The 27463-nt window shown below is 37.8% G+C and overlaps 2 protein-coding genes across 9 annotated transcripts in view; both read right to left on the reverse strand.

The window, feature by feature from the left end:
- Nucleotides 1-27463, reverse strand: part of LOC134527267 (peroxisome biogenesis factor 2) — a 386335-nt gene that overhangs the window by 97996 nt on the left and 260876 nt on the right. The window lies entirely within an intron of this gene.
- On the reverse strand, nucleotides 1305-7959 carry LOC134527266 (uncharacterized). Its single transcript, XM_063359788.1, has 2 exons — nucleotides 6689-7959; nucleotides 1305-5346 (listed from the first exon to the last, which is right to left on the reverse strand). Exon 2 carries the CDS (start codon nucleotides 4879-4881, stop codon nucleotides 3025-3027), a length of 1857 nt encoding a protein of 618 aa, XP_063215858.1. The 5' UTR covers nucleotides 4882-5346; nucleotides 6689-7959; the 3' UTR covers nucleotides 1305-3024.

Raw genomic sequence — 27463 nt, forward strand, 5'->3', positions numbered from 1 at the left:
ATCTCATCTGATTTGTATGTTCATAACGAGAGTAATGAAATATTGGCTGCTTTACTTAGCAAAGAGAAATAACTTGGAGTGTTGAGTAGGAACAAATCGTAAATAGAATGTCAAAGCTAGGAGAAATGAAACGAAGTAGTATATGGGTAAGTGTGATAAGGACGGAGCTGTGTTCAGATATGTACGTAGGTTTGAAGGAAGGATGGTAATGTGAACTAGACCTCAAAAAAGTTCTCAAGTAGGGATGGGTCGGTTCTGTAATTTTTTCGGTTCCGGTTCCTGTCTCATTGGTTGTGAGGATAATCAATCTTTAAGTAAAGAAAAAAAAATTACTGTCTCATCGGTAGTATTTTATACAATGTTCGCATATAGCAAACTTCTCATCTGCATCAAGAACAAAATGTTCTCACACAGACAACATTACTGCAACGAAACAAACTCCTCATACACAAATCTGAATATATTACTTCCTTTATTAATTTATGTGCCAATAACACAAATTATTTATCGCCTAAACCACGACAGTAGCCAAAACAAAATGTCGAAGTTCTGGGTGTGTACCAATATCCCGGTATTATTGGTCGCATGTGTTGAAAAATTACGGTAAAATAAGTATCATGTTAAAGTAACATCTAAAAGGGTGTTAATTGTTTACTTCAATTTTCACATACATTTAAAACCATATGGTTTAATTCTGGAATGGTAATATAAAGTTTACCGTTTATAAGTTAAAACGTATGATAAGTTGTGTAATCCATGGCAAGTTGGTCACTATGTTCACAAAAAACATGGCAGCGCAGCCGCGGCATATTACCGTAAATAAATGAAAATAATATGACCAAGACGGAAATTTCGGAAAATTTTCCAATTATCTGTATTGTGATACATTTACATACAGAATAAAGTTATCCCGGCACTAAATATAATATAGAACATAGTTATGGCTGTGATTGCATCAATTTTCTTAAGCGCATTGAGTCACGCCTGAGGTATGTACGTACGGTAACATCTGTTTTAGATATGCGGAATGTTTTATTTACCTATGTATTATTTATACGATTATACGTAATCGAAAACACCATTAAATAAATCATTGTACCACGTCTTAACAATAATTATGCCGAACGGTTGTGCTTTAAATTTGAAGTGTAGTGGAAATACTGAAAATGAACCTTAACCCCGTAACTTTAAAGAACCGGTCTTTTCAGTACCCGAAAACGGTTCCGGTCCGCGGGCCTAGAACTGGGGAACCGAGGAACCGAAGAACCGACCCGACCCATCCCATCCCTATTCTCAAGTATTAAGATGAGAGTGTAACAGTGATGTGTTTCGCTTGACTAACAGCTGGCTCTTGGATGACGCCTCTCGACTAATGCTACTGGATTTTGACGAGCAATCTTCATGATCTTCAAATCTTATATGACGTAGACATTAAGACGATATCAGATTCTTTAATAATTTCAATAATCAAATAATTATGTGGCATGGCTCAAAACTTGCGCACTGGCTAATAGAAAATCACACCACTACCTATAGGTGTGACAAACATCGACGAAGAAAAACGCATATCAGCGACAACTGTCTGCACTGGCCTACATGCTCAGTGGACAAAAGAAATCGTCGATAAGTGCTCCATGCACAGAAATGTCCTCACTGGTACTATGACACAGTGGACACCAAAATTAGCCACCAGCATGCGTGCTTGTTTTAGCGATGCAACATAGTACTCCCTTATACTGTTGGGATAAACAACATTAATTAAAGTCAAACAATAAATCTGCTTCATGTCGAATTTCACTGATGACTCGACCAAACATTATCTCTTACATATACGTCATAGATCAGTGTATCTAAGCCTCAGGTTGCTTATAAAGCCTTAGCTGCATTAAATTAAATCTTCCAATGACCTTGTCGCTGTCCGTTTCCTTGAGAGTGTAACAGTTCTCATTTACTCGTTTTCAAACTTGAAATGGTCCTTCAAACAATAAAAACAGCTTCTTCGTAACCTGTTTTCACATGTTACTAACGGGATTAGTTTGTTTAAGCACTTGGTCTCCTATATTTAACTTTGTTACTCGTTTCAGCTTCTGTGGCTTACTCCGACGTTCTGCAGCTAGATGTATACGAGCTCTAACAAACTTCTCTATTTGTTCCCTCATATCTTCGCTTATCGGTTCTTGCTCTTGTGTCTCTATCATGGTCGGGTAACATGGCGATCAGTAACACCTCTGATCATTCCGCAGTAATGATCTCATGGGGTGTTAATCCTGTCGAACTGTGTACTTTGTGATTAAGGATGCATTCTACCAACGGGATATAATCTCGCCAGCTCTGTTGGGCATTGTGACAATACGGCCTAAGCATATTTCCTAGATTCCTCATCTGCCTATCCACAGGATTACTCTGAGGATGATGGACAGAAGAAGTAGTAGGGATCACACCTAAACATTGCATCCCTTGCTGCCACTTAGCACTGGTGAATAGCGTTCCTCGGTCTGACCAAACGTACTCTACTTTTTCTATTTGCGAAATGAATGATTTCATCTTCCCCAACACGGTCTCAGCGTTTGCTTGTTTAAGATTCTACTGGACCTAGCTGTGCACCAGCAGGGTGTCTAGGGAAATGATCAGAAAAAATTCCTGTACAATTCCTGTACATTCCTGTACATGTCAAAAATGAAAAGAATACATGTAAATCATACGCGATAAAATTTTACCCCAAAATCATGATAGTACATGCAAAATTGAACAAATGCAATAAATTACTAAATTACTACTGTATGTAATGAGAAAAAGCATTTTAACAAAATGATCATCTAAAGATGCTATAAACATCAAAGACATATGCAGGCCTACCTTCTCACTGGAAATGTTGGAACTTCAAATTCATTATTAAAACATTGGAATTTTTCATTTGTCCTGGTTCGATAGTAATTGTCTTGCAGCTTGTTTGGTCCATAGTCACACTAGTACAAAACTGTGAGAAGTTTAACTGTATAGTGTCATGCAATACACAGCCCTATACTATTTTTTAAGATCTTTCACCTTCTCATCGATGGCAGATACTGCACGCTGTACATCCTCAAGCAACATGAGTTTCTTCGCCTCAAGCTGTTTGATCTCAGTAGCTGCACGTTTTCTTTCTTCCGCTAGCTTGAAAATTTTCTTATTTGCACACTGCTGCTCTGCAAGTGCCTCACTGTACATGGAATAAGCATTCCTCACTGCATGAATCATGGCTTTAGGAATGTCTAGCTTCATCAGTCCACCCGGCTCATTACTAACAAAATCAAAAATACGACGCTGGGCTATGAGTGATGGTTCTTTCAGATTTTCGACTAAAATTTCTTTGTTCACTGAAAATCCTCGTTCGATGTTAGCACTGCCGTGAGACAAAATTAAAAGTAGTTTGACTACTTTAAAGAGGTTCTCATATTCCTTCTTTCCTTCTATAAGCTGCACCCAGAAGGTATCCAAGCGAGTTTCAGACTTAGAGTAGGTTTTCATTTCTTCAATGACATTTGATTGCGAGCAAAGAAACCTGTACTCTCTATCAGCCCTTTCAACAGTGCTAGCTGGCAGAAGATTGGCCGTAAGGAGGTGGTCAAGAGCAGTAGTAAGTTGTTTTACACAACTATCTTTGGAAGAAATATGATAAGGGTTCAAAAAAGTAAGAGCCTTGGTAAGAGAATACTTCAGAGGAGACTTCAGCAACAGGTTACTCACAAAAAATTGCAGGACATTCCGACACTCTTTTCTGAAAATTAAAATATCTTTCTCAGAGGCATTCTTACACTTCCTTAGTGCTGCACGGGTACTGTAACCAAGCTCAACATGTTTCACATCCTTGAGATTTACAAAAGTCTTATCTGCATTCTGTTTGAAAACATCAATTTTGTGAAGAGGAGTTTTCTCAATAATCTCGGTTTTCACAATTCTTTTCATAGCAGTCATTACAATAAATGTCAAACTATCGAAAAGAAATGGTGCCATTGGAGAATCAGACTGGAATTCTACCAAAAATGGTTCAACGTCACTTGCCAGTGCCTCAAAGAAAGCTATTTTCGCTTGCAGGAGTTTGTCTTGCAGGGCTTTACATACAACAGAAAAGCTATTACAAGATGGTTCCTTTGCTGTGGTTTTGACTATGTTGACATATTTTTCAACAAGTGGCAATATTTCCATTGCTCTCCTCGCTACTTTGCCATTTTCAATCCAACGAATTGAGCAAACCCTCAAAGGAAACACGTGTGAGTTTGAAGCCTCTGTATAGTCTCCTCGTCGACTTGGAGCCTCTTTAAACAAATTGTAAAGGGCTCTAAGAAACTCAATTATCTCCCAACCAGATTTCTTGATGGCTGTCTTAAAGGCATTGTGCACTGTGTGTAAACCACAAGAACCAATATCTAGTAACTGTGGGGATTCTGGGTCAGATCTGCTGTCTTGCTGTAAAAGCCTAAGTACTTTGAAATTTACGTTAGGACCATCCATTGATAATTGGATAATCTTCATGTCAAATCCTTCCAAGCCAGTTTTCATGGCTTGTAAGAGATCTTCAGCTGTAGCGTGATTCAAAAAGATGGATGTTACATACCTACACATAACTTTATTTACATTTGAGTCCCAAATTCTGACAGACAAGTCCATCTGTTGTTTCTGTGCAATTTTGTTCACACTCTCATCAAAACCCAACACGAAATGTTCACACTCTTTCAAAACACTTTTCAACTTATCATAAAAATAAGGAGCAATTCCATAAACTATGACATATGAAATTTTATCTTTTTGAAGTTTCATATTGTTTGCAACACGATCGTTGGGAAACATTCGCTTGAACATGTTTACGCTACTAGCAGCGCTGCGTAAGGAGTTATGATTCATCACCGTTTCAAGACACCACAAAGCTTCGGCACGAGTCACATCGTCTTTAAGAAGAAAATTATCCAAACAGCGGGTTGTAGAAGCAGATTTCGGGATTAACTAATCTTCAGCAGGTAGATTCATACTCGCACCAGGAATAACAGCAGCTGACGAAGGTTGAATTACAGATGAAGATGGTAAAGGTGAAGGTTCAGATGCTTTAGATGTTTCAGGGGCAGATGTAGTAGCCCAAATTTGAATTGGCGCTGTCTTATCTACACTACTCACATTTTTCTTATGCTTGTTTCCACTGGCATGGCTTGTAAGAGCTGTTCTTCCCATGGAAGTAATGGAAAAAGTAGTCCCACAGACTGCACACCTAGCAGAGTGACGATCATCCTTGATGTCTTCAACCCAAGGGAATTCTACTTTCCAATCCGTTTGAAACGAAATTTTCCCTCTCACCCGACGAGCCATTTCAAGTCCCTAAAAATTATAAAATTACTATTAGGTAACTTCAATTTTTCATTACCATATTTACTCGTGTGAATGCTTCATACTATGTCTCTAACAAAAATGTAGTGTAATCTTTATTCTTTTTGGCCAAAATGTTAATATCTGTAGCAGGTATTGTCAGGTATACAGTAAACCCTATATATCTCAGACCTCGATGTCCCAGACATCGGGTGACGGACAAAAAAATGTTTCAACAAACCACATAATATTGCAAGATAGTAAATTTTATATAATTTCTGGAAGCTACAAGGCACGAAAATTGCAAAGTTGTGTTTACAATTTGTACAAAAGAAATACAGTATGTTTACCCAGGAACGGGACAAGCGCACGCACGTGATAGCTATTTTCTCCCGCCTATTATCACTATTTCAATTTATTACGTTTATCAATGAGGCTATCAATAAAAGAATTATGTTCACAAAATTACTGACTAGTGAAATGTATGTGCGCACGCAGTTTGATGGAGTACTGTGCCTTCCAGAGTAAACAAAAGAACATTAAAAATTTTCTCTCTAAAATATTTTAAGTTTAGAATGGGGCGTTTACACGGGTAAATAAGGTAACTTATTTGTTGGAAAAGTATTTAATTTTGCTTAGGCATAGGGATACGACCTTTGCAAGGAAACTGAACGCCAAACAACGCAAAGAAATGTGTTTTGTCAATGCATACATTATTATATAGAGACCTGAAAAAAGAGTGGTTATTTTTTCTTAAAAGCGGTGTTATTTTTCGCAAAATTTGCAACAAAAAGCGAGGTTATTTTACTTTTATTTGCAATTTTATTTGACTGCATATAATTAAAAAAAACTGAACCGAAACCAAATGTTTAAATAAGATTTTACAGAGATTCTGTTTTGTAATTGGTTTACCTTTTAAATTTAAAACTTAAGAGTATAAAAATTCAAACAGAATATGTTTGAATTTACTTATCAATAGACAGCAACCTTCCCGGACATTTTAAAGGAGGTTATGAAAATCAGCAGCGGTTAAAATAGGCATACGTAACGCTGTTTCGATGCACAACGTGTAGTTTTTCAGCTAAGCTTGGTACGTGACGATATCGGGTGGTTTTGGTGTTGTATTCTGAGATGGGAAAGACGTGAAAATGCACAAATTCATGCAAAATTCGTAGAAATTCGTGAAAAAGTCTGAAAAAATTATGAAATCGCTTTTAACTTCAAAACATTACAACTCGCGTTATTTTTCGAGTTTATTGCGATCGCGATTTTTTCAGGTCTCTAATTATTAGCAACAAATTCCGCCACCTCTGAATGCAAATATTCCACTTTGGAAAATTAAAGCAGTACTTACGTTTTACTGTAAATACTTAATAATCCACATACACGCATTGCAACGAAACACAAACACTGGATAGCGGAAAACGGCGGCAGAATGCTGTTAGACGGCGCCAGACGTCTGAACGAGAGATTGTGAACTGGTGTGTGTGCGTGCGCTCGCGTGGGTGAGTCACACAAGCAGTGTTGCCAAGTCTATCGCGCTGTCTCCGGGCGCCGCATGGACCTGTTAAGACTCGCGTCCCACTTAAAACTTATTGATAGTTTTTAACGGTATTTGTTGGTCAGCGATGATGATCCAGAAATGAAATGCAGCATAACACGTTTTAATAAAACTTTGTTTTTATCCCCGGATTTATGAAAAATTCCTGTTACAATTCCCGGATTTTTCCTGGCAGTTATAATTTCCGTACAATTCCCGGCTTTCCCGGTTTTCCCGGTCACTAGACACCTTGACCAGGCACTCTGAATTTCTGTCTCTGTCTTACACTCCCTACCTTTGGATGCAGTACATTTCCCCTTCTGCGGCTGAACTTCCCACCACATTCTTCAGCGCGCACCCTCCCCTACCAAGATTTCTTGTCGCCCGCCCCTTCTTGGATGATGATGTCCAATGTTAGAAGAGGGGAGGTTGCCTCAGACGGGCGCGCATCTTTCTGCGCAGGCAGTTAAGTGAAGTCACGTGCATTCTACCGCCTCTACCTTGCTTCCGTCCCGTCCCACCAGCCAAGACGCACGCGCTTTCACAAATATATTTTTGTGTTCCGGCAAAACAGGACATACTGTCAGAGGCGATCTCATGACACGCGTATTTAAAGTTACATATTTATGTGCACGACGAATTCAGCCACCTCATATATTACAAATTCCCTAAAGAAATTGTTTACAGAAGCCAAAGAGTGCAACGCTGCAAACGAAAAGAAAAATTCAATTATGATACTTCATATGTTTGTTCAGATCTTTTTATGGTCGAGGACTGTGAAATAGATGTGCAGGCGGAACTAATACTTACATGAAGTCATACATTGCAGCAACAAATCAGTACACTCTATACTAGTGACAATTCAATATATATGCTTGAATAGTTGTGTAGCATCAATAATTACAACATGTTCTTTACTTTAAGGCACTCATACTTTTGCTAAGTACATTAGTTACCAATATTTACATGAAGTCATACATTTTATATATACAGTTTATTTACAAAAATTATTTTTCGTGTGAGCGAGCATGTTTGCTTGTGAGCATATACAGTAATTATTTTTCAGTAGTTTTACGGTTTGGTGTAGGAAATAATATTGTAAAATAAAACACGTTTGCGCCTGAATTTTTTTGCTTTTCCAATATTTAATTGTTTAATATACATTTAATAAAACTTGCAATGAGAATAATCTCAGGCACATAAAGCAAACAAAAGCTAAGGCAAGCACACACACGCGCATATATATATATATATATATATATATATATATATATACACACACACACACACACACAGTGTTGATTATTGTATTTATTATATGTATTTTTTATCTAATAAGCTCCCTGTTTAATTACATAATTTTTATGTACAATTATTTACCATGCAATCATAATTTTTTTTTTTCAAACTGATTTCCTTCTTTCTTGTGCGTTGTTTGTAATTTTTAAAAATTAAGTAAGTAATAAAAATTATAGGCTCGCATAGTATTTACTTTGAATTTGATAAATTTTTAAGAATACTATGTGATTTGATTAGAGTTTAAGATAATTTAAGATAATTGTACGAACTATACATTTAACCCTTAAAAGTCATCTAGGCTATCTGGTTTTGTAGGTTGTTTAGATTGTAAAACACGTACATTTGTAAACCGGCCTGTGTCTGAATATGTCGTGTATAAATAAATTCAAATACACAAACTATATCAGTTCTAGTAAAGTAAAATTGAGAAAACAGTTATCATCGCAATAAATATCTTTCCATATTCAGAACTACACATGTAAAATTGTTTTTTTTAACAACAGGAGTAATACATTCATATCGATAGCTAAATTATGAAAGCAATTATACATCATATGATTACAAACGTAACTTCCTGAGATGCTTGGTAACAATTTCATAAATTGTCTAATGGAAATTGAAATCTGAATCGTTTTAGGATAATGCTTGTCCATGGCTTTGTTTTTCACTATATTTCTGATTGCGAATATGGCCACAACATTTATGGTAAAACACTTGATATCTGTAAATTTGTTAACAAAAATATTAATTTTTTTTAAGCATACAAGTAAGAACACTTTAAACTGTAAACAATTTTGCATAGAATTCAAAACTGCTGTTTAACACATAAAAAGAGGTAGCAAAAATAATTTCTTAACAGTACTGATAATAGGTATCAATAGAGCAAATATTTTTCCATTGGGATATTACGCTCTGTCTATGATACACAATTTATTATAAAAATTATACATATTGCACATTCAAATAACTTTTAGGACAAGACTTGTAACTTTGTTTTAGACAATTTAAAAGAGGGATTTATTTTTATTCTGAAATTAATTGTGAAATGGAAAACTTACTCCAAAATGTTTGTCTTGTTTCTGCTCCCATTGTCTTAGTATGTTCTTAACCTGAATGAGTCTGTTGTAGAACGTGGGATATTTACTTATTGACATTGGGCGCCTAATTCTATATATGGTGTTACTCCAGAAATAAACAATTGATTATGATTCCTCTTATTAATATTGCTTAATCCAAGTTATTACACTCATTTGTTCCTGGCTAATTTGTTTCCGCTTACAAGACATGTAAGTGTCCAAAAAGTGTAGTAAATAAGTGTAGCGTGAATCATAAACTAAATATTCAATTATGAATTCGATTTGTCAAATGTATATTTAAAAAAATATGCCAAAGGTTAGGAATTTGACGTAACTAGTTATACCTTCCAAAATGTTAATTTTATTATCTTTCCTTAAAAGAACAAGAAAACATGATTGTGAGTTCTTCATGAAAGTGCCCATACATCATGGCTTGCGTACTTCTAACCATGCCATAAAGTAGATCACGGACAAGATTTTGGCAGCTAGTTGTAGGCCTTCTTTTGCAGATTCTTCCGAAGTTAGATGCTGTTACTCTCTTCCGGCGTTCCTCTAACCACTCTTGTGACTCACTCTGCTGTCTAGTTTTCCTTTCAAGTTCTTCACGTTTTTCACTGCTTAGACTAAGGCTTGCCAAAAACTTTTGCTTATCCTTTTCTAGTTCCATTTCAGGCATGTCAGGTGCTTGAGCGTTTGGGCCATAATCTTGGTCTGTTTTAAGTTTCTGACCTCTTTCTGTAAATAGGCAACGTCTTATTTTAGGTCGCTTGTTTCGCCTTTGTTTGTCAAGATTAATTATCATTTTTCTCTTAACTTGGCAAGTTTTGGTGAATACCCATGGACTGGTTCCAAACATGCTTTTGTGTAGCTTGTACTGGGCCATGCCGGTATTATGTTGCACAACAGCACCTTGGCATCTTGCTTCGTAGCTTCTCCTTCCGGTGAAGTTGATTCTTTTCCCTCCTACAAACTTTGCAACAGCATGGTTGAAATGTTCGGCATAGTTGCTGTCCACATCTTCCAGGAGACTTGATGAATTGTTACTCAGTAACCGATTTGCATCCTTAATTTTTTGAAAAAGGCCACATTCTTCTAGGTCAGGAACTAAGTTTTTGAAATTCCTCTTGTCTGTACCGTCGCAAAAGTAGCTTGCACATCTAGCGTGGTCTCCGAACACATGGTGAGGCGCATTAAAAATATTTTTGAGGAGAATTATTTTACCGCGATGGTCTTCTGTTTTCCTGTAGTATACTGCTTTTATAACAGCATACCTCAGTCTCGTAAGGTTTTGTCCCACACATTTACGTAGTACTACTGGGTAGCGTCCTTTTTCACTTGTCTGCACAAGTTCGCGTATTTTGTTACAGTAATTTCGCAGGAGGTGATTTCGACACTCAATTTTCTTGATAGGCAAGTTTTTATATGGCCTGATATCACAAAGCCTTTTATAAACACTGCTGTCTCCATCTGCAATGAAGTAGCCGTATCGTACTCCATACATTGCTTCACTGGATTTGAAACCTTCAGCTATGATTGCAGCTTCCATGCTTGTTGAGCTTTGACTTGTGCCCCAGTTTTTATAGCAAGCATGAGACCATGCTTCTTCTACGATTTTCTCTGCCCGGAAACACAGAGTGCAGCATTTATTTTTCACTCCCATGTAGAGAACTTTTCTTGTGTGGTATCCCACAATGGCGGCCTAAAACACAACAAGGATTTATATTGTTTATTAAAATGGTAACCAGTTACATTTTTGTCTTCTCTCATGTACATCATACGAGTAACCCACAATATCACATATTATTACGCTGTGATTTCTTTTTAATTTTGGAAGTTGCCTAGCCATATTGTATTTGAGGCTAAAATCTTTAAGTTTAACGTAAAGGCGTGTTAAAACTTCTCGCAAGCAATGTTAATGATTATTTACAATGCCACATTTCTTTCCAAAATTATATAACAAGAAGTCTTAATAAAATAAGTCTAGCGAATGATAGGATGCCTGGTCTACTCAAAGGATCTTCGGGACATACTTCAGTGTTTGGGTTCCCCTCCATTTTATCTTACTTTTAACATAAATTTAAATTTTTCAGCAACTTGTACATAAAATTAGTTCATTCCCTTATAATTAACTTTCTTTAATTTCTAGCTAGTGGAGCCTCTGCTGATATGATGCCCAGGGTAGAGTGAACCATTGCCACTCCCCCCCCCCCCCCCCCCCCCCATTTTCTTTAGTGATGTCATACAGTTAATTGTAACATGAAAACAGACAAATATTTTCTTGTCTTCTTAAAAAAAAAAAAAAACTCGTTGACAGCTAGTTACCAAATTTTGTATTGTTATAGCACAAAATATGTTACAGCGCAGCTTACACTGTGTATTATAGGGATTTATGTGTGTCCAAGCTGCAGTTTTGATTAGCATTAATTTAGTTTCTAAATTGCTGTATCTTTTCAGAGCAAGTGCACTAATACCATGGTAGAAAAAAATACTAGTTAACATAGTCCCTATGCTAACTTTTCATTGAAAATGATTTCTGGTAATAGGATATATACGTAGGTAATAATAAACTTTGTATGCATAATTTCAATACGGTGTTCGATTCCCGGTGGTGTCGGATTCCTATTTTGTATGTGAGGAATATGACTGACACTGCTATTAGCAGGCTGGTTTTGTTTAAGATCTCCCATTTCCCCCACCTTTCAACTTATTTAATTTCTCTATTGCAAGGCTGCAGCTCATTTTATTCTACAGGGCATGCAGATTCCTACGGACACAAATCAAATTTGCATTCGGGGTATGTTATCCTGCCCTCGGGCGAACCTCCTCTTACTTTTCCACCCCAAATTATATAGTAATTTTTTTTTAAAATAATTTAAGATGTAACTACAGTGCAAAACATTAGGCACTATATTTTCGAGAGGAAGTACGTCAATAAGGCATGATGTGCATGATAGAAAATGAAAATTTTAACTTACCTCTCCAGACAGGGAGCTATAGTTGTTACGGTACGATCTCTTCGCCCACACACCGTCTGCTACTACTTTCAGAATGGGAACTCCATCGACATAAATGTCTCCCCTTTTAATTGCTTCCTCAGCTTCTTCCTTCGCTGCAGCAGCCATTTCCTCCTCGGCGGTTTTCTTCCACCCATCAGTAATAAGATAGTGATATTTCCTAAACGTCTTGTATGTCATGCACGGAATGTCCTTTGTAGATATGGTTTCTTCCAGTTGAGCATGACCACCTCCAGTTGAAACTGTTCCTGAAACCGCTGACATGTTGACGTCCAGTGTGCTATTTATCTGAGGATCTGTAAAGAAAGTTCTCTGGTCTTACACATTTGACATTGCATATCAATGAAGGACTTCAGACCGTATCTTCGCTCCTTTAATACGACCATATCCTTGAATCCACACAGAAAAGGTGTTTTGTGGTCATCCATTTCTTTAATTTGGTCTATCATCGAAGAGATCTTAACTATTCGCCTCCCTTCTAAAGTTATGGAATGTGGTTCACATTCCACACTTTCATTAATAATTTCCAATTGACAGTCTAACATTTCCGTTTCATTTACCACGTGTACGCTGTCTTGGCTCGCACTGGTTTCATTTACATTCAATAATGCATTATGGATTACATTTGTAGATGTTGATGGAATATCGTCCATAGTTGAGAATGAATTACAGATAACATTTGTAGAAGTTGATGGAATTTCTTCCAGAGTAGAAGATGTATTAGGGATCACATTTGTAGAAGTTGCTGAAATATCTTCCAGACTGGAGGATACATTCGGGATCACATTTTTAGAAGTTGATGGAATGTCTTCCAGAGTAGAATCCAACGTTGCCCTGTAATTCAATAAAAAGAATACTTAGCATGTAAATTGTTTTTAGTAATTATTTATTTAATTTCATGTTCATGTTCCAATACTAAAATTTTCTATAAATGTAATTAGAATGTAATCTGGAGTTGTTCCAATATTCCACAGTGTAAAAGTAATATGGCTGCTGTCGCAGTCACAATGCTTTCGTGGCCTATTTTGTTTGAAGACAATATTTCATAATTTATTTTTTACAGCGCCATAACATCCCAATGTTCTACTTTTACCCAGTGTCAGAGCGTAATCAACACAGTCAAATAGTTTTGAAAGGGCAGCAAATATGCTAGCTGAAAAGTTATTTTGATACTTTAGCCTCTTTAATAATGCAAAAAGTTATCAATACAGAAATATAAATTTAAAATAACTGTAACCAGGGTTTCAAAAATGTTACGTGTAAACTCCACTGACCTATTGAGCGAAATTGCTTCAGTTGCGGTGAAAGTTGTTAACTGATTCCAAGTGTTGGAAAGGTGTCTCGTAAAGGGCTCAAAGCAAGCAGTAATTATTTTTTTGATTTATAACATACTCTTTAGCTCTATCATTCAAACATGGTAAGAATATAGGGGTGGCAAAGCAGCATTGAAAAAATTAATGTGCAGGGGAATATTATCATAAATAATTGTTGCCTTTTTGTTGACAAGCAGTATTTGTTTTTAGGAGCAACACCTGAATGCCTAATACGACAAGATGGGCTAGTTGAAAGTAATTATCCTTCAGATCTGGCAGAACATATGCAGAAGCAGTTACCGAATGAAAAATAAAATATGTGCATTCTAGCGACAAATGACTGATTTTCCAGTGATTTTCACAGATGCTGGATACAGGAATTCAATCAATGGAAAGCTACAGTATTTTGACTTAGAGTTCTGAAATTCAATTTGTAAATCAATATAGGCTGTATTGATAGATTTGGCAGCGATTTTCCTGTTATTCAATTCGTGGAAACTGCTCCTTTTGGAATCTGTCAAAACCTCTGGAAAATCAGGGAATATTCACTCATTCAAACAATGAAATTTTTGGAAGCAGCAAGTGTTAATAAAATAAAGGTTCTACAAGGTTAAGCAATTTTCAGAATACAATGCTGTAATTTATTTTTTCTTTATGTAGCATCAGTATAATTGACGACGCATCGAGTAGGCTATAGAGAATTGACGGTGCATCGGGTGTAGACTGAACTGGTCGGCCGCACGCGCGGGCGGAACTAGCGACGTCAGCAGGAGAAAAACGTGTCAGGTGCTGAATCGCTTCCTTGTGCTGCGTTTTACAGCACCGAAATCGCCGGACATATAAGAAAAACAGTTGTGCGAGAGTTTACTACCTATAGTACGTACTTAAATAATTCTGCTTAAATTTGATTTTTTTATTCATATAAGAACTAAAATAAGCCCGTTATTTTCCGTTCGTCAAAATATACTTCAAGGTAGGGTAGCACCGTGTAATGAATTTACATGTCGGCTCATAGCTGTTATTTCTCGCCGAGAAAATAGATAAAGCTTTATAATTATGCTTTAGGCGCTACAAGTTTCTAGCAATTAAGTTCACATGTTCGTGTAGCTAACACGCGTGCAACGACTTCACGGTAGTGATAAAAATATACATATAGGTATATCTGCTTGGATTAGTTATTTCGTGTACCCAAAATAAACAACAGTGTAGAATAGCGTCATGTTAGTGTGATGCGTAAAATAAATGTATCAAGGGCATGGGTCAAGCATTGGTTCCCACGCATGTAGGAATTCTCTTTGTCATGTGAACAGGGACATTTCTGACTTTGGCGAGTGTTTGTAATTACTCAAAATTAATGTATTGCTGATATAGCCCATTTAATAAAACATTTCGTAAAATACAAGTGACTTACTAGCGACAAGGTTTTACTTTTTTCATGCAAAGAAACTTTTTTGTGCATATTAAAAAATACCTGTGTGTATAGGCTTAAAACCCGGGTGTATAGGCTAAAAACCCATGTGTACAGGCTTCAACTAGATAGGCTTAGTGCTGAACATATGCTATAACCTTGAGAACACAGCGACAATGTGTTTCGCTTACCGTATGCCCCACATTTTCCTCCACAATTTTTGAAGTTGAAAATAGGGATGGGGTTTTCTGAGGAAAAGTTTTAAACAGTAGGTCAACACTGCCGCCAGTTTAAGAAAGAAACTACCCAAGAGCTTAAAAACGCTACTTTATACATTTGACAATTACTACGTTTCCATGTCAGTTTCAAAACGTTTTGTATACTGAATCCCGATTGAAACCGATACACGTTTCCCTGCAAAATTGCGATCCGACAAAATCTGACGAATTTGTGCGAGTATTAAAGTTGTTTAAACTTCTATTAGGTAAGTTACCTTATCTTTAAAAAATGAACAACGCGTTCTGTTCATTTTATATCCGCTGTGCCTGTAATACGTGCGCTATACATCCCTTACCAATATATTTAAAAAAAATTCTGAAACAAGAGGACATTCCAACAATTTAAAACAAAGTCAAATTACAAAAAAAAAAATGACAAATTTTGCCATGAGCATCTTAGAAAACAGTTAAATATGGTAATAATTGCAAAATACACACACATTACATTTTTTCAAGCAACATCATCAACAGCCTAGCTCAAAATTAGGGCTGGGCCGATCACTAAATTTGCCGATCATTCCGATACCGATCATTTGCGCCGATGACCGGCGCCGATCATTGCCAATCAGACAAATTAAGAATTATATAGCTTGTTTGATGTTAAAAATAAAAATCTAAAAAAAAATTTAATGAAAAAGTTACCTTATGATAACTTACCATTTATTTAACACTTCTGACAGAAGACAATTTGTTCATTGGTTTTTAAAAATGAACAATATAATAATGTAAGCTAAATATTTCCTATTTCTACTATTTCTAGACCTTCCCACCCCACAAACCAAAGTACCCATACAACACTTTTCACAGGTCTTGAAAATAAGTGCTTTATAATATCTACAAAAGATTTTCCAAATAAATAACTAAACGCTACTGCAATACTAAGAGTGCAACACAATATGCAATACACAAATTCAGTGACACACATGGTAATTAATGATGAATTGTTTTGAAAATAAACAGTATATCATGAGGGCTGCGCGCACGTTCCCGGTGACTTTAAGGTGTTATGAATGGGCGCCACCACGTGTAAGGGCACGTGGACCCGGCTGAGTCTCGCTCTCAGGGCGTGACGTAGCCCAGGTGGGGACGAGTTACCAGCCCTTTCTACCCTATATAGATCCAGACCTGGCCCGCTCTAGGCGTCGGGCACGCCACACTCCTAGGCTAAGTAGGCTCACTCACCACGTGGTTAAATAAAGTACTCAGGTTTTACTTACATCCAGATTTAATTCCACGAACACGCCTCCCTCTACGCACGTTACACTTTAAACGGTTAAAAAGCCTGAGGCACGAACCGACTTAAGTGAATGCATGGTCCACCCACGTGGCCATGCGATAAAGTATGCTTAGTACACAATGTATAAAAACTGGAATGAGATAATTAATTATTAATACAGTCCGCCGACCGAGAGCTGCCCCGAGGATTGACGGACGAAAAGGTTTAAGAATAATTAAAGATGCAGAATTACTTAATCGGTGGTTTACAACGGTTGAGATCCCCGGGGTGCTGGCGCGTCTGCCCTCGGTCGGAGATGAAGATGAACTGGCCGAGAGCTGGCTCGTCTCGACTAACATGGCGCCTCCGCGCCAACACAATTACTGTTATTACATTCTGCGATTCCGTGCCCCAGCGAAAGTTAAGTAAATCATAGATAAACATTAAAAAATATATAAAAATTACTGGCAATTTAAAGTACTTTAATATTTACGTAGTAATTGAGAATTTATATAAAAACATTCCTACCCTCGTCCAAGTCCGTGCCTATTCGGGTCCGCCCAGGCAACGTCTGTAGTTTTTTAAGTAATGTAATATTTAAATTAAAGAAATACATGAATAAACTGCAACAAAACACTGGGGCAAAAAAATTAATGAAAAAGGGTTTACAATTCACATTAAAACTTAACACTTTAGGGGGTCGCCGCACTGCTTCTAAGCGCCCTCTTGCCGGGCTAGAAACACACGCACACACGCACGCACGAGCGGGAGGTTTGAATAGAGGGTGGTGGTGGGTGGAGAGGGGTGGTGACGGCGTGAGGCACATCGGGCTTAGGGAGGGCGTAGCCCCGGCCGACGTCAACCATATGTTGATATTTAAGATTTAGGTACTTTGTTAACCAATGCACACAAAACATTAATGCTTGATAACTCTTTGTGGGTTAGTTTCAAAATGAATATTAAGTTTTTGTCTAAATAATGCAGTGCAGATCTTGCAGCATGTAAAAGCACCAAGCCTAACTTAAAAATTAGGCTATTGTAAAATAATCGGAAATTTTTGCTTGTTTGTTTTATTTTACAAACAACTTTATGCAACAGAACAATTTTCAATAAAATTTTAACTTGAGAAACGTACAATACAAAACAATCCGATCGTAAGAAAACAATAACAAACGGGTATATTCAGTTCAAAGATTAATGAATGCACAAAATATGAGATCCGTGCCTTGGTAAAGCGTGTGCACCATTTTCATTGCTAGTTTGCGCCACTAGTCTCGCTTGGTGCTGGCCATAGATGCTACTAGCAAAGTGCATAGTCTTCCTGATACTATCCATATCTATAGTGCGATAAAGTTATTTTCTTACGTTTGCAAAGGTAAACAATGAAACGTTTTTCAAAATAAAAGCATTAAAACGTAGTTTATAAGGAGGAATATAAAAAACATTTGTGAATTTTAGGACTTTTGCTTCATAAAAACGTATGAAACGGGAAATTAATTATTTTATAAGTGTATGTTCCGGGAAAGTAAACCATTGTAAATATAGTACTTTCGGCGGGAACAAAATTAATCGGCGTGTGACACGGGAAAATGTATGAAACAGGAACGTATCATCGAGGTTCTACTGTAGTATGTAATGATCGGCGTTTGGTGATCGGTAAATAATTTGCAGATCGGTACCGATGCCGATGTGTTAAAATCGGCCGATTATTGTGATCGGTGATCGGCATCGGCCCAGCCCTACTCAAAATCATGAAAAGTCGAAATGAAAGTTAATGGAATGTAAAATAACGAATTAAATAATGACAAAATTAGCGTTTGCGTGTAAAAGTTTACATTTTACTCAATATCTTACAATTGTCCAATCCTGGGTCCCGGGTTCGATTCCCGGCCAGGGATGACAAATTTAAATGTTGCTCTCTGGATTCAGGATCTCTATACTACGAAAGGCAATGGTGAACCACCACAGAATCACCTCGTCTAGCCCGCCTCAGATGTGTCTTGGTTCCACCACCAGGAGTCCCCCGGGGATCCAACCAGCCCTCGGGATGCCAACCCATCATCATCATCTTAAAATCGAAATGAACAGATTCTAAATAAACAATAATTTATCCGGTTCATTTTTATAAGCTTGAGCGCTTGTAGTGTCTACTCTGTTTGTTGGTTTGAAGTTACCGACAGTGGTATTATTTCCGCCAGCAGCTGAGTGTTTGGCGGCGTGGGTCCCCAAGGACGCAGAGAGAGCCCTGGGCAGTTAGTTGCCCGTATCGCCCTTGCCTGGATCCGCCACTGTTCCCTAGCCTTTGAAATAATTATTATTGCATTAAAAAAATACACACTTACCTTTTTCTCCAGTACTCCAACAAATTGGAACTTGTTCTTTTCTTTCTTTTTGCGCTGAGGATCAATGTTGATCGCTTTTGCTCCTTCTTGCTGAATCTGGAATCACGCTTCATGTTGTCCACTTTGCACTAGCGAGTTACCGGCAAGGAGCTTGTGAAGGGCGAGGAACACGTGGGTGGCTCCAGATAAACAGCTGGAGATAGCGCGTGAAGGGCGGGGGTGAGTCACAGGAAGTATCGCCGAAGGAGGGGTAAGTCGCCCGCTCCTCTGCCTTGGAGTGGGGGAAGAGGAGCGAGTGTGCTGCCGGCTGACGGAGGAGAGCTGAACTACGCGCGCGTCCATTACTGTCGAGGCCTCGCAGACAATAAGGAATTTTAGCCTCCTAAAAGCTCTAAAATGGAAGAGAAAATTAAATAATTTGAACTGCCGTTACAAAGCTGTTGTAATTCTGAATACGTCTATCTGAACCAAAATTTTGAATGTTCTGATTTGGTGATAATCACACTTAATATTGAAATGTGGCAATACTTAAATTCAATGGACATTATTGGAAATTGGAATAGATAGCCGGGTTTAAAAAGGATTGCTTTTTCATATAATACCTTAATCATTATGTTAAATGTGTTCACGACTTCCTAAACAGCATGCAAAAGGGTAGTAAAACCTCTTCATTTTGCAGCTCACCACAACGGTACAGTAGAATCTTAATAGCAAAAAGCTTAGTATATTTGGAAAATATATCCATAATTACTGCAACCTATTTTACACCTGCCTTGGATGTTGGCAATGGTCCATATAAGTCAATAGAGACTAGCTGTAGCGGCTTTTCAGGTAAAATTGGCTGAAATATCCCTTCCATACTTTCGTTAGTGTGTTTGGATTTTTGACACAGGCCACATGTAGACACTATTCTTAATATACACTTCTCCATATTATTCCAGTAAACTTGTCTTCTTAGCATCTCGTAGAGTTTAGAAGAACCAATGTGACCTACCAATTTGTGTATTTCTCGAACGATAGTGTTTTGCATGCTAACTGGTATCACTGGTTTCCAATACTTCTCCACTGGTGTTTTAGGTGTGTTATTCCTAAAGAGAATGCCTTCTTCTGACATACTATACAATAGATGTATCTTGTGAATTTGTGGTAAATCAACTAATTTAGTTTTGACTGCTTGGCAAAAATCGTCCGTTTCTTGTGCACCCTTAAGATTGTGAAATATATCCTGTAACGTAGGATTTTCCTCTATGGCTTGAGTGATCAACTTCGCGACCAGGTACTCCTTACTATTCCTATTTGGAATTGACGACTTGTCTAACATGTCAGGAGCTCGGCTCAGATAGTCAGCTGCCATGTTGTCTTGACCTTTCACGTGGTGTATTTCAATGTCGTATTCCTGGATCAGTAAGCACCAACACATTAATCTGCTACCGAATGTCTTGCCAATTCTTAGACATGTCAGTGCCCGATGGTCTGTCATTAACTTTATTTTCTCGCCAAGGAGTAAATCTCTAAACTTCTGCAAAGACCAAACAATTGCCAATGCTTCCCTCTCGGTACTGTATAATTCCTTTCCGCTGCATTCATAGTACGGCTGCCATAGCAACTGTTTTCTCTATGCCTGATTCATCGCATTGCGCTAGCTTCACGCCTAATGCATACGCTGATGCGTCGGTGTACAATATAAACGTTTGTCCTTGGATTGGATGGTGTATTACCTGTTCTTTCAAAAATATGGCTTTTAAAGATTCAAATGCTTGCTGTTCAACCTCGGTCCAACTCCATACTTTACTTTTCTTGAGTAATGCAAAAAGTGGTAATGCGATCTTAGCAACTTGATCAGAGTAATTTCTGTAGAAACCTATTACTCCGATAAAAGCCCTGAGTTGCTTTACATTCCTCGGTGTAGGAAAATTCACAGTAGCATTTAGCTTATCAGGTGCAGTTCTAATACCTGAAGGTGTGTGTATGTGACCTAAGAAAGGTAACTCTTCCCTGCAAAATAGCGATTTCTTTAGCTTGACTGTCATTCCTGCGGCTCTCAGTTTTGATATTACCATGTTTAGATGTTGCATGTGTTCTTCAAACGTACTGGAAGTTATCAATATGTCGTCCACGTATGCGCGTGCAAAACTCTTGCATTCCGGATCCAATGTCGCATCTAAACAATGAGTGAACTCCGCCACCGCATTGCAAAGTCCAAATGGCATGACTTTGAACACGTATTGGTGATTTCTGAAAAGAAATGCGGTGTACTGTTGTGATTCTCGTTCGAGTGGAATTTGCCAATAACCTGCACATAAATCAAGAGTAGTTAAGTACTTGACTCCCTGGTATAATCTCAGTATATCGCTCGTGTTGTGCGGACTTTCACGATCTCTTACAGTTATCTTGTTTATCTCTCGCGCGCCCAAACATTGCCTTACACTACCATCCTTCTTTCTTACGCAGACCATCGGATTAGCGAATGGACTAGCTCCCCTGTGAACTACTTTCCAGTCTAACATTAAATTTAAATATTCTTCAGCTTCCCGAAAATACTTTGCGGGTATCGGATACGATTTCTTGTGGAATGGTTCTCCTGCTTTCACAACTATTTTAGCTTAATACAAGTTGTTCCGACCTGGTGTATCTGAAAATAAAATTTTATGGTTTTCCAATAAATTATACAGCTCCTGCTTCTGACTATTCTCGATCGTCTTTACCTCAAAAACGGCGTGCAACAAATCTTCAGATGTGGCCATTAAAGATTTACTTTCGCTGACAATAGATGTCTGGTGTAGCCTTATTTCTTGCTGTAGCAATCCGACTAATTTATCAGATACCTGCCATTTTGTTGTAGTGCTTGGTACAGTGCTGTCAGTAGTAGTTACTAACCATCCTCCAAAGTCTAGTATAATGCCATACTTTTTTAAGAAGTCTGTTCCTAGAATGACTGGTTTAGCTAGACCTAACGATCAATGGGTTAGCTGTTTTTGTGTGTCCCAATCCTTCTATCCTAATCATTGCCTGTCGATTTACTACTGGGCTTGCTCTGGATATGACTCCTAATATCTTATAGCGCTGAAACCTGGGAGGCTGTCTCGGTGAGGTAGGTGGGGTTCTAGGCTGTTCGCCCCTACCTTCTCGCCTAGGCATTGAATCATTGCTATTTCCTCCGCGTCTGTATTCTTCGCGTTCCTCGCTGTTACGCTGCGAGCGGTTGTGTTATGGATTTCCCGTCTCACGTGACTTTGAACCTCTATGGTAGGAATCACTGCTGTTACGGCCTAAATACCCAGTGTTTTGTCTATGAGTCGACTTATTCTTACACCAAATTAGAGTGTTCACCTGCGGCTGTTTGCGCTGGTTGTTGTCAATATAGTTATCATTACGCCTCTGATTCCAGGGCTGATACAGCCGTTGTTGTTTGTTTACAGGAGACTTTTCCGATTCCTCTCGCTGGTTATTTCTATTTTGACGGTCGAGCCTGTCGTACGCGAGTAACTGTTCCCTGAAATCTGATACTCCATCAAAACTTCTCCCTGTAAAATGCAATTGGTAACACATCGGGAGTTGGCCTAGAATCATTGCCACAAATTCGTCGTCATTCATGACAATGTCTAGATAACGCGTACGCTCGAACATGTCGCTTAGATGGGCTTCGAGCGGCTTGTTTTTCTTCGGATCGTATTTTTCACCGTGTAACTGAGCGCATAAATTTCCCTGGATTTTTAAACTCCAGTGTTGTTGATAGGAAAGCTGGTTTAAACTGCCCAAATGACGACACAGAAGTTTGGTGAACTTCCCACCAATAATACGCGGTACTTTTCAAACAGTTGTTCAAACATTTCATTTTTTCGGCATCTGAAAGGTTAAATCTCGCTGCGTACTCTTCAAATAGTTTTAGAAATTTACGTGGATTTTCCATTCATTTTGAGGAAAATACAGGCATTTCATCCGCTCAATGCCTAGCAGCGTGATTTAATGCTGCCGTATCCACTACTATTACAGATTGTCCGGTCGCAGTGTTAGTAATCACTGGTTGTGAACTGGAAGTAGGCGTAGCCTGGTGTGATGGCACGGGTGTGTCTCGGTGCGCTGACGTCATCATTTCCGCCGTAGACGCGCTCGGTGTTTCAACGTTTATCGGTGTTTGCGCTGCTGCTCCAGACAATAAAAAACGCTGCACGCAGTTCTCGAGCTGGATTAATTTTCTGTTCACGGTCCGGAAATCATCTGCACTATTCGCTTCATGTTGTTGTAGCGCGGTATTCATGTTCGTGAACTGTGTGTCGCTAATCTGAACGTAATTGTTGACCTGCGCCTCTGCAGTACGTTTCGCGGTAAATATGTAATTAGACGGTATTTGCGAAAAAAAAATGTTAAAAATCCGAAAATACTTTTATTCTGTGCTCTTTAACTTCCTCTTTTCATTAAACCCGGCAGAGATGAGAAATTTCAAATACTTTAGGAGATATTGCCGTTCTTATTTTGTAATACAAGACCTGTGCAATCATTCCACTGACGCAATTTTTTTATTTTGCCGTGTGTTTGTGAATGCCTAATTAATTAAAATGGTCGATTATGGCAGGTCAGATACATTATAAATACTTTCAAACTAAGCGGACATTAAAAATAATATGAATTAATTTTAATGGTTGTTTAGTTTTAAAGTATTTTTAATGTAACTGACCTGACCTAACAAACCGGGACAAAGGATGAACAGTAGGATATCACATAATTTTTTTTGACGTGACAACGTATAATAAATCGATGAACGCCGGCTGCACGCACGAAAAAGTGTCCCACTACGGATGTCCCACTACGGATGTTCCTGTTTGCTCATTGTACACATGCGTGGCATCTCTCTTCATGCTCATTCTACGCATGCGTGGCATCTCTCTTCCACTCGATTGGAACGACCATCGATTTGACTTTTAAATTATATTTTCGTCGTTTGAATTATTAATTATATGTAATTTAACGATCGTCCACCGATTTTTAGCACAATCGGTACGGTTATTTAAAAGTAATGTTGAATATTCAAATACGTTTTGAACCAACAATGTTGTTTTACAGTTACACATAATAATTCAAATTACAACCGGGATCTTTTGCACAATGTTTTAAAAAATATTGTAACACCTTATAAATAAGTTTGGTGTATTTGGGATGCGTATTTGTTATAAAATCGAATTATTAAAACAAAATAATATTATTCCCCTACCGTGAACAAAATTTTTATAAAGGTATATATAACATCTGAAACTATCAATTATCAAATATGGCCTCGTGGCTGAGCGGTCAGCGGCAATATTTTCTAATCATTAGGTTGTCTGTTCGAATCCCCGCAAGTGCAAATTTTTTTTTGAACTTGTAAAAATAAATACGGCGCACGTAATATTTCAAAAGTAATAAATATACCTATTTGAATAATGAATGCAAATAAAAGTGAATTTATTAATTCAATTGTACATTTAATTTCACTCCTTTGTATCCATACAAAATAGTGATAATTCAATAAAAATGATTCAATTTTATTCATAAAAGTATGCAGAGGTAGATTTTACCATACCAAAGATAGAAAAATTAAAAAAAAAATTTTCCTCAAAGAATATAATATTTTTAATGCCTAAATGGTTTGGTTGCAAAAACCTATTACGGCTCAGTCTCAGGCCGAATATGATATTTCCTTTTCTTCTGGATCAATCATTTCATCAATGTTTTGTTATGACGTTGTCACGTTAAACTATCGTCCCTAAACCGACTTTACAGACAACCAATTTTTTTTACTTATTACTTGCGCAACAAAATTCAAATAACAAATAAAACATTAAAATTAGAAAAGTTAAAAACTCACCTAAGTTAGATGCGGGTACAATACCATTGCCATTAGTAGAAAATGATGTAGTCGTTCACCTACGTCGCGAAAAAAAAAAAAAAAAAATCCCACTCCTAAACAAGAAACAATGGTAAAGTCCCATGAATGCACAGGTATTGTGAAGAAAATTAAAAATTTTGATATCTCCTAAAGTATTTGGAATTTCTTATCTCCGCCGGGTTTAATGAAAATAGGAAGTTAAAGAGCATAGAATAAAAGTATTTTCGGAATTTAAAATTTTTTTTTTAACAAATATTGCCCAACTATGAAAAATAAAAAATTCTATATCTGCTAAAGTATTTGGAAGTTCTTATCTCCGTCAGGTTTAATGAAAAGAGGAAGATAAAGAGCATATAATAAAAGTATTTTCGGATTTTTAACATTTTTTTTTCGCAAATACCGCCCAACTACATATTTACCCGTTTCGCAGCCTCTATGCACGTGGTTTCTGTGTTAATTACGTGTTGTTGTAGCTCGGTTACTTGCGCATCAATTTTCTCAAATCTGTTCATCACTGTTTCACGAATGTTATTAACTTCCTCCTGCGTGTCGCGAATTTGTGTAGCTAGTTGTCTGGTTACGTCAACAATCTTAGCTTCTCTGCCAATTCAAGGTGTTGTTGCGCTAGCTCCTCAGACAAATTTTTTGACTGTTCCGCCGCTTTGGACCTCTGCCTAGCTCTTTTGTTAGTTAGTCTTTCCGACTGTAACCTGTTTTGTTCTGCTAGTTCGAGTTTCTGTCTTGTCATTTCGTTAGACAGATGCTCAGCTACCTTAATTTTCTGACTAGCCATTTCGCTAGACAAATGTTCGGTTACATCCATACGCTGGGATTCTAACGCAGTATTAATTTGCATAGTAACCACATTCAAGACTCGCATCAAATCCTCCATGGAAAAATTATTTGGGTTTTCTTTAGCTGCATGTACAACTGGTTCGAAAGCATTACTTTCCTCTATGCGCGCTGGTTCGGGAGCAAAGCTAATTTCCTGACCTGCCTCAATGCTAACTGCGGGTGTGTACTATTTGTTTTCGTTTTCAACAAAGCCTAGCATTTCTTTCTGGCCCTCGCCGGAATCTTACTCTTTGTCAGAGCCGGTCTTTATGTGCCTCAGGAAATACGCACTTTCGTCGGCCATGTTGTAGTACTTCCGACGTACTGATACGCTACACTAAAGTAAACTACACAAATACACTTTTGGTAGACCCTCATCATGACCACTACGTAGGGCTGCCACTGTGAACTTTTGGGGTTGTTGCGGTGTTTTACGGTGTAGATGTCACCCTGAAAGTCTACACTGCCAGTAATTATTATCATAAAATATTTATATTCTCAGGGTTTTGTCGCTTCCTCTCTCCAGTAGCGATCAGGAACACTGCTGCTGGTGTAATTATCCAGGCCGTTAGTCCAGCTAACACGTCCCTGCAATGTGTTCCAGCTGAGAGAGTAATCATTCAAAAGAAAGTTGGTAGTGTTATATGATGTGTGAAGTGTGAACAATTACGTTAACTATAACCAGGTCTGTTTTAAAGTAATTAAAAATAGCAGGAATAAAATAAAAATAGAAATAGCTGGAAAAATGTGATTTTAATATGGTCTTAACTGTTTGATGTGAAATTACTGTCAATATGAAATTCACGTTGCTTAGAGCCAGAGGATCAACCAAAGACGTTAAAGTGAATGTTAGATTATTTGCCAGACCTGTATGTTTGTAAAAAAAATGTTAACGGGGTCACAGGAACACATCAACTACCATGCCGAGTCTAGTTACAAGCTGTCGGAGGCTTGCTTCTCTCTTCTCTGGACCACCAGGTGGTCTACTGTGACACTGGAACACTGAAAGGGTAAGCTGAAAGTGGCAAACTACTGAAGTTCTGGTACAGCCGGACATTTGGTAGAAGACCAGCTTCCCTCTCGTCCTAAAAACTCTGTTCAATTAGGATCGGTTTCACCACGTGAAGTGACAGATCGTAGGTGGTGCTGCATCAGTCGTCACGAACCACTACGAGGACGGACGGGACAGACACGGAAGTTGACAATAGATCGCAGATACTTCCTATATAATACTTGTGCCGTCTCAAACTATTCTTCCATACAGTGGTCTCGAGAATACTATTTAACATATGACCGCGGATGACGCAATTCTTTGATTTCTCAGGCGGCAACCAAGGCTTTGGTTCGCCCCAGCCCGAGAAACGTCTTCCCGCTGTAATATGGCGATGGCCTCTCTTCTCTTTTTCCTTCCAATTATTTACTTTTTTTGTCCCTAGCAACAAAAGAGCTATTGGGCAATCAGCAAAAAAGAATTAACTGCATAGTGAAATAAATAAATGAATATCATCATGTAAGTGTACTGAACTAAGGCAAACGAATAAAAATTCCAAGGAATAATACTTAGAAGACCCTGAGGTTAAAATGTGTTGTATCTGGAAATTAAGTGTGGTCTATATGGCAAACTATGGTTGTCCTCTTTACAATAAAATATTTAAAAAAATTCAATAGGCTCACAAAATATACAATTAATTTACAATAATAATCAAAATATTAATAACATAACTGTAAACTGTTGGACTGGTTACATTATCAGCAATTATATTGCCATGGCCAAAAATGCATACACAAATATATAAGATTTTGAGAATTGAAAATACTTCCGTATGTAACCAACCATCTTTACTGGTTATTTTACAGGTAATATTTTAGGTGTGGTGGGGGGGGGGGGGGGGGGGGAGAGAGAGAGAGAGAGAGAGAGAGAGAGAGAGAGAGAGAGAGAGAGAGAG

The sequence above is a fragment of the Bacillus rossius genome, chromosome 1, assembly GCF_032445375.1.
Source record: "Bacillus rossius redtenbacheri isolate Brsri chromosome 1, Brsri_v3, whole genome shotgun sequence".
NCBI classification, from domain to species: Eukaryota; Metazoa; Arthropoda; class Insecta; order Phasmatodea; family Bacillidae; genus Bacillus; species Bacillus rossius.

Bases quoted from the DNA above. Each gene is read 5' to 3' on its own strand.
- LOC134527266 (XM_063359788.1), bottom strand. From the start codon at position 4,881: ATGAATCATAACTCCTTACGCAGCGCTGCTAGTAGCGTAAACATGTTC.